Consider the following 19,355-nt stretch of genomic DNA (forward strand, 5'->3'; position numbering starts at 1 on the left):
GTGCAGCGCCATGCGTCGCGGCACGACGCGACGTGGCCGTCTTTCCTACAACGTCGTGCCCGTGCCCGTGCCCGTCCCGTCTCCCGCGTGGTGTCCGCGACGCGCTCCCCCATCTCCGCTCCCGTGAACGCGTCGCGCCGCGCGGAGCAGAGAGAAGCCGATCGAGAACCAACCAACGGCGTGGGCCGTGGGCTGGCGCGCCGCATGTACGTTCGCGTGCCACCCGGCGTGGATCAGTCCGGGAGCGCGCGGGATGCGGCGGCGCCTCCTCCCTCCCGTGCCGCGTGCCCCGTCCGAGACTGGTGTGGTGGCCAGCCGTGCCGCCGAGGCGAGGCGAAGAGGGCCGCGCCGCGCGTAGCCGGCACAAGGCTCGTGCCGTCGCCCTTCACCCGGCGTCGCCTTGTTCCAGCGCCGTCGTGTTCATGCCAAGACTCAGGTCGTAGGCGTCGCCTTGTTTTTGTGAGAATTACACCATGCCTCGTAGTAGACATCATAAAGCACATATATAATTCCTAGCCTTTACACTCATCAGAACATTTAACCACATGTCTTGCCAGCAACTAGTATTTTACTAGCCAAAAATACAATCTCTAGGCTTGTCTTGATTCTGTATGCACACACAAAAAAAGATGCCCATTCTAATACTCTATACAGCATACTAATATCATAAAGAAAACAGAATATGTAGTGTGGGTTAGAGGAAATATATGGCGCAGTCCACATGTTCATTGAAATGCTTGTTGCGGGATCAATCTTTCAGGCGTTGGATGAGGGCTATGATGGTATAACTGGCCTTCTGCTGTGTCTCTCCTCAATCATCTTCAACCCCATATACCTGTTCAACGTTAACAGGAACAGGTATCATGTCAATTCCCTATAACACTGTCAGCAAATAATCATATGGAACAGCATACAAATTTCTCTAGATACAACCACTACAGATAAGATTGAAGTGCTATTCAAATACTAAAAGATGACAGCTAGATGGTCGATGGATACGATGATCTAGTGACATAATTCTTTTTTTTTTTTGGTTCTGTATGTAGTTTTCTACCAAAAAAAATTACTTGGAAATGAAGGAGGTACTATTCAAGTTCATACCTGCCCATCATCAAGACTGTAGCTTGAGGATTTGTCCCGGGTGTCTCACTGAATGTTGATGCATCAACCACACGAAGTGCACGGGCACCAATTACCCGGAAATCTCTATCAACCACCTTCCCGGCGACACACCCTCCATGGTAATGCCATAGCGTTGCCACAGTCTGCTGGCAGTAATCTGCAAGAGCTCTATCGTTTGTTCTCCAATCTACTGGTAGTGCCGCTCCAACAATCCTGAAGTCCCTCCTAACTGCCCCTCTCCTATTCGTCGATCCAACCGCTGAGCGAAATCCGTCCAATGCTCTACCTTCAAGCACTTCTGCCACTCGACGAACACCCAGGACGCATCGCGCCAAGTCCTCAGGGCGACTCAGGTAGTTGAATCGTAGAGGGGGACTCTCCAATGGATTTGACGATGAAAGCCAGAGTGAACCTTCAGATAATGGGCCAGGAACCTTTTCCATGATAGTTGCCACAGTAACAAAGAGTGGTGAAGACGAGCCAATGAAAGGACCGGAAGATCTCAACGCCGGAGCAAGTGGGACAATGTATGATGCTGCCTCAAGGTAGGAGGCAGCTCCATTAGCTGACGGGATGCCGACAACCTGGATAAGGGAGTGATCAACCGGGACTGATGGGATGATGGAGATGCCATTGCGAGGGTTGTCGAACATGTGCTTGCCGACATCAGGGATATCAGCAGAAACAGGGATGCCAAGGTAGGAAAGATCACTGGCAGGGCCAATGCCGCTGAGAAGAAGCAACTGCGGACTCCCCATGGCACCTGCTGAAAGTATAACCTCCCCACCTGGACGCAGGAGGGCTTGGTGCTGATCGAGGAGACGGTCCTGGTACACAACACCAACTGCTGCTATTGTTGGTTGTGGAGACCTTCCATGGCGTGCAGCTGGCCAATGCAACAAATTGGAAGTAGTTCATTCAGTCATAAGTAAACAGTAAGAGCTGAATTGGTACAGGTACAGAACAGTCCGCTGACGAAATATTGGGTGCATCTCGCCAACGCCAACTAAATGTGAAGTCTTATGCACCAGAATTCTCTTAGGCCCCGTTTGGATCATTGGAATTGAATTCCATCCTAATAATCATAATTTAGACACAAATTAATTAAGTTAATATAATTGTATGTGGAATATAGTTGTATATTATAGTTGGTGATATGGGAGAGATACTTATATGCTGCACTTCTACTATAGAGAAGCGAGTCCAAGAGCGTGCTATAAGAATTGAATTCCATTCTAATAACCATAATCTATAGAATCAATTTCCATCTCCCACCCCATGAATTTAAGATAGGCTTATATCTAAACTTTGGAAAGTTGTGGAATACCACATTCCAACATAAATGAGCCTACTCCATTAAATAGATTCCAATTACTTCAAAATGAAGGGACCCAAACGGGACCTTAAAGAAAATTGAATGAACAGCGACCAAACCAGAAAAAAGTTTTAGCTTTGATGTGTTTGTTCCAGTTTAAATCTTGCACAGATATATAATATTTCTCAACAAAGGTAAGTGGCTGAATGTCAATCGTTTATGTGGATACACATACCGGTCCTGGATACTCCTACATTCTAAAAGGCATAATACAGAATACGTAGAAAGCAAACTACAAAAATCCTAAGCACCTTTCAATATCCAGTAAAAAAATGTCGATTCCGAGTCTACTACTAAAATTAACAGAACCTTACAGTGTCTTTGTTGTATATGCAACAGAATCCTGAAAATTTTGTTTGTGTAAATCTACAATGAATTTAGGTAGGCAGCTATCTTAGTTGAATTTCAGTTACAATGCAGCAATGTAATGGCACACAATTGAAGTAACGGACTAAGTAATCGAGGAATGAATCTCTCACATGGGTCAATTGGGTTGGTGATGATACGGGTAACTGTAGCTCGGATGGCAACACGGAGACGGCTAGGCCGGGCGAACGCGAGGAGGTCCGCGGCGCTGTGCCGCCGGCCCGATGCATCGAAAGTGGTGGCACCGACCTTGGTGCCGGTGACGTGGTCCACCGTGAAGCCGTTCCATGGCGTGACATTAGCCTCCAGCAGCGCCGCCCTCATCGCCGCCTGGAACCCACGCACCGTCGGCTGGAACGTCATCTGCCTCTCCACCCACTCGTACGACGCGTTCACCAGCCGCATGTCCCAGTTCGTCACCTCGCCATCCTGAACCTCCAGCAATCGACCCAAAAGAAAATCACTTGATTCGCCCAGAAATGCATGAACGAAACGATAGATCATCACCGAGGCAAGAACGACGCCTATGCCACCAGATGAAAGCAGTAGAAGAAGGAATCCGACCTCGGCGCGGCCGCGGAACCATTCGGGGTGCGCGCGCGAGTAGAAGCCGGCGTTGATGGCCGTGCCGCCGCCGAGCACGCGCGCGCGCACGTTGGGGACGCCATCCTCGGACGTGAACCCCTGCGCGGGCGCGTCGGACTCCGGGGCCGGGTCCGCCATGGCGAGCGTCCTGACGAACCCGCCGGCCGTGGCGAGCGCGGGGAACTCGCTGGGCGCGCCGCCGCGCTCGAGCAGGAGCACGCGTCCGCCGCCGGGCCCCGCCAGCGTCGCCGCGAGCGGGCACCCCGCCGTGCCGCCGCCCACCACGATGTAGTCGTACAGCTCCACCGCCGGCATCGCCGCCGCGTCGACCAGGTACCGCGCGTACGCCGGCGGCGCCCCTGCGAGAACCAAACCACACACACCCGGCGCAGATCAGCCGCCGCGGACGGATAACATCTACTACAACATACGGATTGGAGGCGTCGCGGTACCTCCGAAAGCGCGGGACTGGGCGGCGGCGAGGGACGGCACGAGGAGGATGCCGAAGAGGAGGTAGAGCCGCGTGGAGATTGCGGCCATGGACATGGAGGGATTTCTTAGGATTCGTGGTGAAGGTGATTGGGGTTAGCTAGCGCCGGAGCGGAGAAGGCGAGGTGGACTCTGGGGAGTGGATGGAAATGCGAGTGGCGCTCGCGCTCGCGGACGCGGAGCGCGCGAGGAGGAAGGAGAGCGGCATTGCGAACGTGTGTTGGCTCCTTGCGTTCGAGCTTGCTAGAAGTTTTGGACCAAGTTTTTGTTTGGCCCGGTTAGCGTGTATGGCCCAAGTTTTTGTTTTAGGCCAGCTTAGTAGCTCAGCCCGTTTGGCACGGTTGGCCACGAGCCCTAACTTTCCCTTTTGTTTTCAGTGTGTTTCCTTGTTGTTTGTTTCTTATTTGAGTAGTTTCTTATTTGAGTAAAATGCATAAGGTGCATGAACACTGGAATTGCAGTTTCAGATGCTCAGTTGTTCACCACAGGTCCAAAATGTCTTAGTAGGCACCTATGTGCCTACGTGGCATGCTGACTACTTCCTCCATCCAAAAAACAAGTCATTCTACGATTCAAAATTTGTCCTAAAATAAGTCATTATAATTTGGTACGTGTGCATGTGCATGTAGGCATGCAGTAGCCAATTAGCACCGAATATGGCTAATAAATAAGGGCAATGGAGGTCATTTTTACCTCCTTGTTGATCTGTCCTAAAATTCCTAGGATGAGATGGCTGATAGCTTAGATTCACACTGCAGCAGCCTCCTCCTCTCTTTCTCCCTATCTTCTTCCTCCTCGCAGCGAAAGAGGGACCAGAGGTGATGAGAGGAGGGATATAATAATAATTCTTACATTGTTTATAAACGAAGGACCAATATATGATTCTAAATTGTTTATTTCTTACACTGTTTGTATAGAAAATAATAATTAAGGTATATACGCATGATGTGTATCATCGTTTATAAATAGATAAAGGAAGAGATGAGAATACATATTTTCATGTTAAAAGTATAGCTCAAACTTAATGTTCACTAAATAAATTTAAGCACATACCTATGAGGCAAAACTAAAAAAAATGATAAATATGGATGAAAACATTACAGAGTAATTGCTAGCCAATATGCATCTATAACAATATAACAATTGAATGAAGACAGTAAGTATATATTTGTGTCAGTATTATTTAAGAATATTTAACAAATGAGAGAGTTCAAGGTAATAGTTTTGATAGTTAGCTATGTGCTACTATTCTTTTCAATTTAAAACTCCGTATTGATTCTCGTGAGATGCCCTAGGAAAAAAGATAAATTCTAAAAATTCTCACAAAATTCATAAAGATCTGGCCATCAATCCTGTAGACTCTAATACTCATAGCTATTAGTTTATTATATTTTTTATAAAAATACCTACCACTATCATTATGAAAATATTATAAAGTGAAACCTATATCTAAATTACTCATCTCTATTGTTATAAGAATCTTAATCTAATTATCTACATGTTCATTATACATAAAAAATGCTAAAGCAAATCAATATATGGTTCTAAATTACTACCTTTGTCATTATCAATATAGAAATAATTCTCATTAGATGTGCTAGGAAAAATAGATAAATTCTAAAAATTTTCAAAAATTTTGAAATATTCGGGCATCAATCCTGTAGACTCTAATAATCATATGGTTTGATCTATTATGTTTTTTTCAAAAAAAAACTATCAGTATGAGAATATTATAAAGTAAACCACTCAATCTTTATCTAAATTACTCAACTCTGCCATTACAAAAATCTTAGTCTGCATATTCATTATACATAAATATCCAATATTAAACCAATATATGATTCTAAGTTACTACTTTTGTCATTGTTAATATAGAAATACTAAGTTGAGGTATATATACATGATGTGTGTCACCATGTAGACCATATATACATGTATGGCAAGAAGCGATGAATTGATTTTCATGTTAAACACAATGTATAGAGGTGAGATGTAAAGTGAAAGTATAAATTTGGATGAAAAAGCATAAAAATTAATTATCAATTAAAAGTCAGTCACACCTTAATAAAAAAAAGTACATAGCTATATGGGTATTATGTTAGAATATTTAATAAGAGAGTAGTAACTAAATAATTTTGATTATTAGCTTGTGGGTCATATTTTTAAATAACTTTCTAATACAATGGATTTCTAATACCTTAGTACATTTTCGGCAAAAAAAAAAGGCTTCAGTGCATCTTATTTTGCATCAAGGATGCCAATTCACAGTAACAAATATAATGACCTATTAGAAATTTATCATGAAAACCTTCATACTTACACATTAACAATTTGAGGACTAAATCTTCCAATTGTGGAATTTTACTTGAAATGACAATAAAAGTCATCAAGCTCAATAGATTTGAGCTCTATGGAGCTTTATATGCTGTAGACATTACATTTACTCTCAATAGCATCGACATTTTGCATGTGCTGATGATCTGACAGGAAAATTTCTTTATCACCATGAAATGCCTATTTACCACTCTTAGCCTCATCGGGTTTAGATACTCAATTATTGCAAAAATCTTCCAATACATGTTTAGATCCTCAACTATGGTTTATCTCCCTAAACTACAAAACAAGATATCCAACCTACCTTAACTAGCAAAACTAGTTTGTTTTTACTCCCAGGCTACTTTCGACCTTTTGTTATGAACTGACGTGACAATGACTTTTGACACATAGGATGCACATTGTAAATTTCGTAAAAAAAATACTCTCTCCAACTATATTATTTGACGTTGGCTAGTTCAAAAATGAACTAGCCAACGTCAAATAAAACAATAAGAAGGTAGTAATAAACAAAAATGGTCTATATAAGAAAATAACGAAATTACCAATAAGCTCTTCTTGTACTTGCCCTTACACCATGCTCACTTGCAGAGCATGATTTACCACTAGCATCTTCTTTGTCGCTATCACCCGTTACCTCGCCGCCCCCCTGAGGCGACCACGACCGAGGCGGCCGTGCCCTAATTTCACACCAACCTCGTTGCACTCCCCTCCACTGCCATAGCAACAATGATCACCTCACGTTCCGCCTCCGTCGAGGCTAGCAACGACCGCATGCGTGCACTCAGCCTTTGCTTCGGGCAAGGATGAGGCAGGGCAGAGGGCCGCCCATGCGGGCGAGATAGGGTGGCGTCACTAAGGAGGGACTATAGCCACCTAGCTACCACAAGCAAAAGTGGCACGGAGCATAGCTCTCTAGGCAGCTAGCACATTTGGGGTAGCCGCCACTTTGAGAGAAGTTGGGGAAGATGAGGGAGAGCATGAGAGAGAGAGAGAGAAGAGGCATATGACTAAAAAATATTTATATGTGGGGATCCGTCGGCACGTGTTGAAACTATTGTCATGTCAGCGCCATATCAGTTGAAAATTGGAGTCAAGCCAGCTCAGGAGGAAAAACAACCTGTTTTAGCGAGTTTAGGGAGGAAGAATCTGGAGTTAGATCCATTTAGACGTTTTTCACATTTTTGAAAAAAAATATCTCTTTCGTAAACCAACGACCTCAAGCATGCGACGCGGTTTTGACATCATCTGATTTTTCTCAGCTTAGCAAGAAAACTGCAGGAGTACATCTTGAAGCTGCGCAGTGACATATGTCCACTGGGGAAGCCGGCCGAACCAACAGCGCGCGTCGCGCGAAGCCGTGAACACCGTCGTTTCCCCTGTCCCACGGAAGAAACGTCCTGCCGCAGAGCACGGGAGCAGGCCGTGCACTTCGCTCAAGGAGCAAGCACCCGCACCACCCGCCCACTTGCCTCGTCCCCCAGACTGAGCCAACCAAGCCAACACTCTCGTCACACTGCACCCGATCCGCTGGCCCGCGCGCGGCTGCACGCGCGAGCACGCCGCGCTGGGCTGCCTCCCCGAGCGCGGCACGGCCTCGGCTCGAGTGGCCGCCCGCTCCCCCCGCCCGGCCGGGATCGCCGTGTCCCGAAAAGACGAGGCACGCGAGTCCACCACGCCCGCGGCGCGTGCGTCGCGGCTCGTATCCTCTCCGGCCAGGGCTACCACCCTGCACGGCCGATCCGCGGCAGGAACCTCCCGGCGCACATGCGCGCGCGCGTGCTCTGCATCTCCCCTCCTCCTCCGATTCCCTCGCTCGCCGCGCGCTGCCCGCGGGTACGCCCGGCCTGCCCCCTGCCGCGCGCCGACACCGCCACGTTAGCCGTGTCCTCCGCCGCCGCGGCACGCGCCGGCACGGCCCGTTGGGAGACGGAGACTCTCCCTCTCGCGCGCGCCCGTCGCGGGCATGCGCGCTTACGTAGGTTCATGCACGGATCTCATCCTACCATTTTCAAACTCGCTGTCTCGTGGATCAAGTTAGTCGCGGTGCTGTCGTCTCTCTCTCCCCGGAGAATCCATGGCGGCGCGCCCAATATTCATCGCCGGCCTCGAGGCGGATTTGTGGCCCAGAAGCCCACGACGTCGCGCCGTCCGGCTGATCGACTAAACAAACCCATCCAAAAAATCCGCCTCGAGATCGATCGCCGGCGCCTGTCGACGCGAGCGGATCTATCATTCGATCCCCGCGCTGCGTCTGCGTTCGACGCATCATTGCCGCCCGCCGCTGCTCCTCCTAACGACTAACGGATGTCCCCGCCTTCTCGAAGCACGCAATCATCGAGGCTCCATTTTCTTTTGCCCGTTTCGCGGGAGAGGAGATCCGCATCACCACATGCATGTTTCAGCCATCGCTATAGCTAATTAGCCGCCTTGATCGATGATTGTGCTGCTCCTCCTGCCACTAGATCATCGCGGGGATAAACTAATCCTCCACCCAAATCTTCCAATTGAATCGGCGGAATATAATCTTAATCTCAACCTGCCCATCTTCTTCAAACTGAAAAAACAATCCGGCTGCAGACGACGCAATGTGCGTCGCATGATTTCCTCGTCCACTAGACTACTCGCTCTGCTCGATCGGCGTATCTTGGGGGATCTCCATTCTCTAATCCCTCCTTGCAGCATTTCTTTTATGCTGCATGATGATGGGGGACTAACGGATGAATACTATAGTCCATAATCGCGAGCTGCGTGCCAGTGGCGTTGTGGGCAAGTGGGTTAAAGCAGCAGAACCTTCTGTCGTTGTTGATCCCCTCCACCAAAAGGAGATCGCAAGTAGGCAGGCTTGCAGGCCGGCAGGCAGGGCTCAGCTCCAAACAAGCTGTGCTGTCCCGTCCCAGCGACTGTCTCGCCTGCTGATCAACTGGTCTGGGACAAGGCTCTGCGCCCTTGTGAGCGGCGAGCGTGTTATTGTAATCCAGCCTCGAATCTCATGGGCAGCCTACCTCTCGTAGCCGCCATGAAGTAGGGGAGTGAGAAAGCAACTTGCATGCATGAGCATCAGAGGGCATCCATCCATCATGTGGATCAGGCAACTAGAAGATGGCTACTACTAGTTCGTGTTCATATACCTTTCTTTGCATGAAAGAAGGCCAAAAGAAAAAGGGCCATGGAAATCGAGCTGCAGATGCAATGATGCTGTGTCTGTGATTGATGAAGCATGAGACAGTAGCAGGGAAGAGTTGTTTATGAGATGGTTGGTTTGATAATTGCAGGCACTGATTCTGCTGCCCACTAACCTATCTAATCTAGTCTGTGAATGCGGCTGTTTGCCACACGCATCTTTTTAGGCTCCTCCGCGGAATCGATCCTTGTATTTGTTTCCCAAGCCTTTCAGCTCACGTTATGCGGGTAGTAGCAGCTACTCCTAATAATTCGGCACGAATCCACCTGCAGGAAGTTTTATATTGCCAACGGATCAAAGTAATCTGAAACAATTATCAATCTGCAACGGGGAAAAAGAAATTCAGAGCATCATACCATCGCATGATATTAGTGTTGCTTAGTTTATTTTACGTGATCTTGGGAGGTCGTTTTGGAAATCTTGCGAGTTTGACGTGTTTTCAGTTGCAGAATGATGAGCTCTCGAACGAAAATTTTTTAGGTTATCTGGTTGAAGTCAACAATCAATCGTTCGTACAAAAGCTGGTTATCATGCTGTCGAACTCTTATGTCCCAACTAGGTGATGTCAACTCCATAGCTTCCATCAGCGATAAGAACGGAATCACGGTGCCACAAACTTTCAACGATCTTGAAACCAGACCGATCTGTGCGCAGCAGACAGGATATACGATTCCATCACATCCTGTTCCAACTGCGAGCAGGAAAGGGGCCTGCACGTCGCACATGGCGAGAGATTTCCTCCGGAGCTCTGACAGGGAGGCAGGGTTTAGTGCGCAACAGGATCATTCGACCGGGCGTGTCAGATAAACCAGCAACTCTGAATTCATACTGCATCATGCGTCTCCGCAAGGATTTTCAACGAGGTAGTATTGCTCGATCTGACGGCCACTTTGAAGATGATTTCATTTCCCATTTCACGTCATGGAGGGTGATTTCATGGGACCCGACTGTTGGACGAACCCTAGCTCGACACGAACTTCACCTTCTGGCGATGGAGCAGACTTCCTGGGAGTAGCAGATAGCCGAATGCGCAACCCGTCACACTGGGGACGTAATATACCATTCCAATTCGGGAGTGGGCATGCTACAACCACCGCACAAGAGGAATTCAAATTCAGAGGCGAATGGTGTGCGAGGTGCAAGGAACTCTTGTATCTTAAACCTCGGTACTAAAATTTAGTACATGTCATATCAAATATTTAGATACGAAGTATTAAATATAGACTAATTACAAAACTAACTGCACAGATGGAGACTAATTTGCGAGACGAATCTACTAAGTATAATTAGTTCATGATTTGACAACGTGGTGCTACTAATCATTTTGCTAACGATGGATTAATTAGACTTAATAGATTCATCTCGCGAATTAGCCTCCATCTGTGTAATTTGTTTTATAATTAACTTATATTTAGTCCTCCTAATTAACATCCGAAGATTCGATGTGACAGATAGTTAGTGTGTCTACTCGTGGTCTTGTCTGTCCTGCCGGTTTCGTCAGGTAAGCTTTCCTCCACCATCTTGCTCTGCTCCACCTTTCCTTTCACCAGCAGTGCGTACGCTGACAGGCACACGACAAGTATCTGCACGACTGCACCACAGCAACAGAAAGAACTCCCTTCATTTTTCACATTTCATCTATCGTTGTTTCCTACAGGAATCCAGGCATAATTTGACAAAACATCAGATATTACATAAATACTCCGTACAAAAAAAATAACAAGTTATTTTAAACTTTAGCTCCTGTCACATCGGATGTTTGGATACTAATTAATAATATTAAATATAAACTATTACAAAACTAATTGCACGAATGGAGGCTAATTCGCGAGACGAATCTATTAAACCTAATTAGTCCATGATTTGATAATGTGGTGCTACGGTAACCATTTGCTAATGATATATTAATTAGGCTTAATAGATTCGTCTCGCAAATTAGCTCAAGACTTTTGCAATTAGTTTTGTAATTAGCTCATGTTTAGTCCTCCTAATTAGTATCCGAACATTCGATGTGACGAGGGCTAAACTTTAACCGGAGGATCCAACCGCACCCTCGCGCATAGATACTCCCGTGCCAAACTCGATTGCACAACCAACGGATCCCATCTTGATTTAACCCGTGGCTGACTTCTCGGGCAATGGCGAAAAAATCAAAAGGTTCTTTAAAAAAAGAAGAAAGAATGCCCGAGAGCTCAGGAGGAATCAACAAAGCAAGGATTTGATGGTGGCGTGGAATGCGATTCCAAAGTCCGCATCATCATCAATTCATCATCGACCAAGCAAAACCCAAACTTTATGCCACATCAGGATCAGATTACCAGTCCCGTCTCCGGCGTCCTGTCAAACCGAGTTGCCATTCCTGACGATGCAGTGCGGCCGAAGTCGCTGCTGAATCCTAATGCACCGTAGAGGGGGGAAAAAAGGTGATTAGACGCGAGGATCGGGCGTTGCGATGATTAAACCCCAGCGGAATTTCTGGCAGAGGTGCTTACTGCAGGTATCGCAGCCGAATATCCGGGCTCGAGAGAATCCGTAGCATGCAGGGGTAACAAATAGCTGACCTTTTTGTTTTGCCGTAAGTCAACAATTTTAAACATCGGTTACACCTTTTCACAGCGGCGGACTCAGGTTTTCGCCAAGACTAAAGCCAAGTTCCAATATATGCATGTCCGTTTTTCTAAACTCAGAGAGGATCCTGTGCCCGGGAGCTTCCCGTGCTCCTGTGCACCCGGTACATGACATACGTTGGATGCATCTTGGATGGACCAGATGCATCCAACGGATTGGATTCGGCTTTCTCGTGTAGTCCTGTACCAAGCCGCACCATACACGATACTAGATTGGATTCGACTCGAAAACGAAAGCCCTCCGCTTTTCACTGTTCCTGCCTGTACTGGTGCGTAACCGTGGGCCTGTTCGCTTCAGCTTATAAGCCGGCTGAAAAGCTGAAACGACTGATTTGTTGTGAGAGAAAAATACTGTTTGGTGGCTGATAAGCCAGCTGAATAAGCTGAAGCGAACAGGCTAACGTCCGCGCACAGCGCACGACCCTCTGGAGCTGGAATGGGTGCGGGACGTGACCCATCACTTGGAACTCGCTTGCTCCAGCTCCACCGTGCGTGATTGTCCCGGCCGGGCCCGACGGGGAGCTGGTGGCCATCCGAAGCCTCATATGCCGTGTACCACGGCGAAGGAACACGGGACACGCACTTCAGCGGCGGCGTCGCGCGCCCTGTCCCGTTTCGTACGGCCAGGCGCGAGGTGTCGTCGCGATCGCGGCACCGAGCGCCATGCCGCGGTGTCCTGCGTGTTCCTGCGGGCACCGGGTTCATCCGCGCAGCTCGAGCTCTTCTTGGCCGCGACCTGCGAGAGCCAGCAGCGCGGAGTGGGGGTGGGGCAGGTGTCCGGTTCCCTCGCCGCCGCCGCGGCAGCCCACGGCTTGCAGTCAGACTCACCGGATCAGCGACAGCGACGACGACGACCACGGCTTGCAGTCAGACCAATCGCGCATATGTATATTGGCTGCGACAGCGACGACGACGGCCACTGCTTGCAGTCAGACTCGCCGGATGCCTAGCTCGCATCATCTCTGGAAAAAATGCTTTTCAAGTGGACTGCAGAATCTACTCGTCCCGGCTCGATCGCACGATGCTCGCGCCCGTGTTTCCTGTTTTGACCAGGATTCGTGCTCCAAATCACTTGGATGTATCCAGCGAAACCAGCAACACTTGGCTGTTACGGTGTGGGATCTGCGTTGTGCCGTCGGCAGGGATCAGTGTGGGGAACGGATCTTTCTCCATGACTCCACCGGCGCGAGCTACAGTGATCCTACTGTCTGGTGATGGAGCAAGGAAGCGTGGCTGTACCTGTCTCGGAGACTTACGGTAGCAGCAAGCCAGCTCATAGCATTGACCGCCATTGTTGCGTCCCTCTCGTGCCAAAAAGGATGCATGGAAATCTGTTGCATGCATGCCCCAGCCAATAATTTCCTCTAAGTTGATTAACGCTCCATACCATGTTGTCATGGAGACGAAACTGTTTGTTAAGATGAAAGGAAAAAAAAGGTCGAAATTGAATCGGTGCTTTTGGTAATTGCCTAATTGGTATCTGAGTTTTGCAAGGTTTTGACGAATTTTTTAACCGAATCATTGGAAGGGGGTGCTTTCGTATATTGGCTGCCCAAATCTCTTCATCAGTCTATCCTCTTAATGAAATACGTGTCAAGGCACGGTCGAGAGAAAAAAGAATCTCTTCATTAGTCAACCACGTTTGAAGAGATGAAAATGTGTCAAGATCTTTCGGCTCGCAAGCTACTTTTTACTAGTGGCGGGTTGTTATTTCAGTCACTCATCAACTCACACTACAGATTGACATATATGTGACGATGTTTATCGTTTGTATGGCTTTTTGTCATTGTCGCCACAATAAAACAGGTATGACGTGTGTTTCTCAATAACTATTTAAAATTTTCTAAGAAAACATGGATCTTCTAAGCAAATACAATTTGTCTACCTATCAACAATTGCAATGAATCCCCTTCCGGCGAGTAAGCTCTCGCGTGAATAACACTGCACCCCATTTCGCGCATGCATGATCTTTGTTTTTCTTCTACTGGTACTTGCCATTTGAGAATGTCGGTGGCTAAGACTTTTTTTAAATAAAAAACTGCCACCACGTACTGGTGTGTGTCCGAAGGGTATTGGGTGGCGTTGTCCGAGGAAAAGGGCGTGGTGACGGTTGTGGGCTTGCGGAACGATCCACACCGACAGGCCAAAAAGTGTAGCTGCACAAACGAGCACGATAGCACGAGCCTCTAGGCTCGTGTCGACCGATCACGCCGTGGGAACCCTCGCCGAGAGCACATCAGAACGGGAGAGGTCGGTGCCTCGGACGGCCGGCCTGCGTGCCCAAACTCTCACGCGCGCACGCCATCCTTTATCCAGAGCATACGGTAGTGTGTACGGTACGGCCACACAAATAAAGCTTCCATAAAAAGGCATATCGAATTATCAATCCAACCGAGAAAAAAAAGAAAGAAACTAATTATATCTTTATGGCAAGGACGGCTGGGCCCACGCACGCCGCAATCCCGTGGCCCCTTCCTTCGCGGACACGCCCGGCCGGGGCCCACCAGGCCCACTGGGCTGCTGTCCCTTGCGGTCATACGGGTGCATGCACCTCTCGATGGGGCCACGCACCCGCGGCCTCTCCTCTCCCCCGCCCGCGATCACAACGTCGCGGCCGCCTCGCTCTCGCTCGCGCCGGAACAGCTCGTTAGAGCGACTATCCATCTTTGACTCTCACGTAGCAAAAAGATTTCTCTTCATATTAACATTCTCACTTCAACAGACTATTTATTTTCTACTCTTCAAATCCCGATAGCTCTTCAAATCCCGATAGCTAGTTTTCTCTTTAAAAATCTAAACTCTCCGTCCTCTCCAAGAATCTCTACATTTCGCACTCTCCATTTTACACATTTGGTAAGCTAAACTCGCTTGCCAAGTTTGAAGAGGGTGTGGGAGTATTTGCTAAGCCGGATGGAATGGCTATCCGGATAGCAACTCTGTTGGATCTTGATTTTTAGCAGATTTTAGCTTGAAGAGGGGGGATGACAACGCTGTTGGGTTGCTCTTACTACGGCCAAGCAGACAAACAGGGCAGCAGCGTGATCGAATCCGTGACTGGCTGCGGAAAACCCGTCAGCATACGGCCAAACGAAGCTCTAACCACGGCCGCTAGAGTACAAGACCTCTGGACTTCGCTTGACGGCAATCGCTCCGGAAACAGGCCAGGCAAACCCTCCTCGTGGCGTGTTCGGCTAGATTGGCACGGAATTTTGCCGTAGGAACACAGGACGACACCCCCAGATTTGGTTAAAATTCAGGCACACGGGAATAGTGAGAATCTTTCGCTGTTTATTAGGCCGCTTTTTTCCCGAGGCTTGTTCACTATTTGCACGCGATTCCTTTGCTCGGTGCACTCAGTTGGCTTTGCCACGCTATTTTGAGGCCTACGCTTTTACTGTTTGTCCGCCCTTTTCAAGATGCTTTTTTTAAACAAAGAGCAGCTCTATGTTTAGGCTAGCAGGGATTTGTTGATATTTGCTTGGAATACCCCATTTTTTTGTGTTTTCCCCGGGAATGAGCAAAAGTTACAATTTTTCCTGTTTTCTCTCACTAAGAAAACACTATCACCGTAGCACTAAATCTAGACCGTTGAAGCTCAATCAGACGGTAAGGCAAAATGGTACGTACAGATCTTCCCACGAACACCACCAGATCCGAAACTCTGACTGCGCAGGCGCGCCAGCCCACTTGGTGCAGCGCAGAGCAGGCTGAGCAAAGCCGAGCGCCGGGCATGGCGGCAGCCCCCCACTTCCCAGACCCGCCTCTATAAATTCCGCGCCCCACCCCCCGCTTCTCCTCCAAGTTCCATTCCCCAGCAACCGAAAGCTCTCCCCAAACCCACCGCGAATCGCACCCAAATTCGACCGGGGAATCGCGCCACCCGGGCCCCGCCAGCCACCATGAGCTTCTCGTCGATGAGCAAGCAGCAGGTGCTGGACGCCGGCGAGGGCGCGGGGGAGGAGGTCATGGAGCTGATCCCTGGCCTGCCGGAGGAAGTGGCCGAGAAGTGCCTCCTCCACCTGCCCTTCCTCTACCACCGCCTCTTCCGCACCGTCTCCTCCACCTGGAACCGCTTCCTCACCGACGCCCCCGCCAAGCCGCTGCTGCTCGCTCCCCCCGCGGCTGCGGCGGCGCCCGCGGGGTCGGTGTCCTTCTCGCTCCCATTCCTCTTCGCCTTCGCGTTCGACCCAGCGTCGCGGCGGCTCCAGTGCCAGGCGCTCGACCCGTTCTCCCGGAGGTGGCTCCTGCTCCCGCCCGTGCCCGGCGGCGCAGCGGCCGGGTCGTTCGCGGTGGTCGGGCTCCCCCGCCGCGGCGAGATCTACGTGATTGGCGGCGTCGAGGAGGGCGGCGACAAGGCCGTGCGCAGCGTGGCGGTGTACAGCGCCGCGCGGAACGGGTGGGAGGAGGCGGCGGCGATGCGGACGCCCCGCGGGTACATGGCGGCCGGGGAGGTGGGGGGCCGCGTGGTGGTGGCCGGGGAGGACGGGGAGGCGGAGGTGTTCGACCCGGAGGCCGGGCGGTGGCTCCCCGCCGCGCCGCGGCGGGGCGCGGCGGTGGCGCGGTACGACGCCGCGGCGGCGGGCGGGAAGCTGTACGTGACGGAGGGGTGGGCTTGGCCGTTCGAGCGCGCGCCGCGGGGCGCGGTGTACGACGCGGCGGCCGATTCGTGGCGCGAGATGGCGCGCGGGATGCGGGAGGGGTGGACGGGCTCCTGCGCCGTCGCCGGCGGCCGGATGTACATCGTGGCGGAGTACGGGGAGTGGCGCCTGAAGCGGTACGACGAGGCACGGGACGAGTGGCGGATGGTGGCCGGCGGCGGGGTGCCCCCCGGGGTGCGGCGCCCGCACGTTGTCGCGGGGGAGGTCGGTGAGGTCGCCGGCGGGAGGCGGAGGATATACGTCGTCGGCGCCGGCCTCGACGTCGCCGTGGGCACGGTGTCCGCCGCCGCTGCCGCCGGTGCCCCCGGCGTCGAGGAGGAGGTGGTGGAGTGGGAGGTCGTCAAGGGCCCCGCCGAGTTCGCCGGCCTCGCGCCCTGCAACGCGCAGGTCCTCTACGCATGATGAGGCGTGCCCGCCGGGACCCCGCCTGTGCGGGTGGAACGTCTCTGTCGCCGGGCGACGGACTACTACGACTTGGCCCGGAGCTACTACGGCTTGGCCCAAACCGGCGCACCCACGGAACCACCAAGCCCGTCGCCGGCGAAGCGTCGTGCTGGTCCACGTGCCAGCGGAACGTGACGGCCTCCATCGTCTCGCCGGCATGAGCGAGTGGCTCGCTGCTGGAAACCCACACCCAGTTGGATTTTCGGAAGAAGAAAAAAAATAAAGAAAACCTGTATATTACTACTATTGTATTTCTGGGGGAACAAGAGAAGAGGAAAACCGAAGAACGCGATGCGATGTCCTCGCAACAAGAGAGAGAAAGAAATGGTTTGTGAATTGTGATGAGTGAGATGATGCGAAGTGAAGTGAAATTGACGTCGACGCGATAGCCATTTAGCCGAAGAGGCAAAAAAGGAGCACCCAAACCTCCGAGGGCATTCCATTTCGTTTGCGTCTCCGAGCCAGGAAGTCCGCATCTCCAACGAGAGAATGTCTCGGTCTCGCGCCCAATCACCCGGGGAGCGCACCACCGCGCCCCCACCGGTTGCCGAAGCGAGACGGCGCGCGACGGAGGCCCTGACGGGACGTGGGGGGGGGGGGGACCTCGGTGGCGAGCGCACCCGCGTTCGTTTCGTTGCCATCCATCCCGCCGCCGGCGCCACGAGCGAACGGGTGATGATGGCGTCGTGGGAAGAAGAGGAGGAGGAGGAGGAAGTAGGAATACGGACACGTCTCTTTGGCCCCCCTCTCCGGGCTCTTTTCCGGGTGAGGCGCAATCATGGCGCGATGGCGACCCGCGATCCCGAGCGCGACAAGCACTCCCCGCCGGCTGCTGCCGCTCCGTCCCACTCGGCCACTCCCCACAGTGGACGGAGGGGAAATGGGGGCGGGGCGGGGCGCATAATGGCGGCGTGGGCGGTAGGCCCGTGCAGGCCCGCCAGGCCTAGCTACCTCTTGGCCTCGTCCTCTCCAAGCGAAGGGAAGCGAGAGCGTGCGCGGCCGCCAGTGCTATTCTTCTAGCCGCGTTGCAATTAAGAAGCCGATCCAAATGATGAGCGCCGGGGCTAAACAAAGGCCGGCCGTGCACGGCTGCACGGTCACGCACAGCTGGGGATGAGCTGAGGGTGTCAGGGTGCCTGGCTGTGCGCGCGTGGGGGTGTTGTGCGGCCGTGCGCGGTGATCTACTGTACCCACTGATCTGATCGGGGATTGAATTTCCCGGAGTTTCTAATGCCGTCGTCAGGGAGGGATGTCAAAGCTTGTTTAAGCCGATGGGGTTGTCCTGTTTATGGGCGTAGTACGTACTAGGAAGGCGAGGCGATGGAGGGGCCAGCCTGCAGCGCAAAGAAAAATGTACAGTAATGGGGGTCGGAGCCTGCACTGAAGCATCATCGGTGGTGGTCCTTGCCTCCTTGGCGATGGCGACCGCGGGCGCGGCGGCCTGACACGTAACGCGTCGCGACAGCTGCTGCGACTCCCTTTGTGAGTAGGAAATGAAATGGGAGGATGATAGAGTAATTGGCAGTCGTACGTGCAGGACGCACGGCTTAGGGGTGTTTGTTTTTTTAATCCCTCCTAAAATTCCGTCGCATCGAATATTTAGATACGGATTAAGAGTATTAAATATAAATTAATTATAAAATCAATTGCACAAAACCAATTGCACAGATGGAGACTAATTTGCGAGACGAATCTATTAAACCTAATTAGTTCATGATTTGACAATATGATACTATAGTAAAAATGTGCTAATGATGAATTAATTAGGCTTAATAGATTTGTCTCGTGAATTAACCTCCATCTATGTAATTAGTTTTATAATTAACTTATATTTAGTCCTTTTAATATTTGATATGACATGAATTTTAGTTCGGACCCGACGCCCCTTAACATATTTTTGATGGAACTACGCATCCGTACGCCTGTTCTTATTTTATTAGGGCGAAAGCAGACGCGTCAGACGCAGTTCCTTCGCCTCCTGATGGAACTACGCAACGGATTTTTTAAAAAAAGAAAAAATAGCCAACGAAATCCAACCGCACCTTGGCTATCAGAGGCTACCCGGACACACAAGCTCACATGTAACGTAACTCAAAATTATTGATTTCAATCCATGCAAATGGCACACTTGGGGACAACCACTTGCTGCGAATCTGTGCTAACACCATCTA

At 50.6% G+C, this 19,355-nt stretch overlaps 2 protein-coding genes across 2 annotated transcripts; one reads left to right on the forward strand and one right to left on the reverse strand.

Moving 5' to 3' along the window:
* Window positions 1-506: 506 nt before the first annotated feature.
* On the reverse strand, window positions 507-4,205 carry LOC117853312 ((R)-mandelonitrile lyase-like). Its single transcript, XM_072292949.1, has 4 exons — window positions 3,880-4,205; window positions 2,977-3,807; window positions 1,102-2,008; window positions 507-835 (listed from the first exon to the last, which is right to left on the reverse strand). The coding sequence occupies exons 1-4, from the start codon at window positions 3,992-3,994 to the stop codon at window positions 775-777; spliced, it is 1,914 nt and encodes a 637-aa protein (XP_072149050.1). The 5' UTR covers window positions 3,995-4,205; the 3' UTR covers window positions 507-774.
* An 11,562-nt stretch (window positions 4,206-15,767) lies between these two features.
* LOC117854278 (F-box protein AFR) lies at window positions 15,768-17,520 on the forward strand. Its single transcript, XM_034736588.2, has one exon. It carries the CDS (start codon window positions 15,982-15,984, stop codon window positions 17,140-17,142), a length of 1,161 nt encoding a protein of 386 aa, XP_034592479.1. The 5' UTR covers window positions 15,768-15,981; the 3' UTR covers window positions 17,143-17,520.
* The last annotated feature ends 1,835 nt before the right edge of the window (window positions 17,521-19,355 follow it).

Source organism: Setaria viridis, chromosome 4 (assembly GCF_005286985.2).
Source record: "Setaria viridis chromosome 4, Setaria_viridis_v4.0, whole genome shotgun sequence".
Taxonomy (NCBI): Eukaryota; Viridiplantae; Streptophyta; class Magnoliopsida; order Poales; family Poaceae; genus Setaria; species Setaria viridis.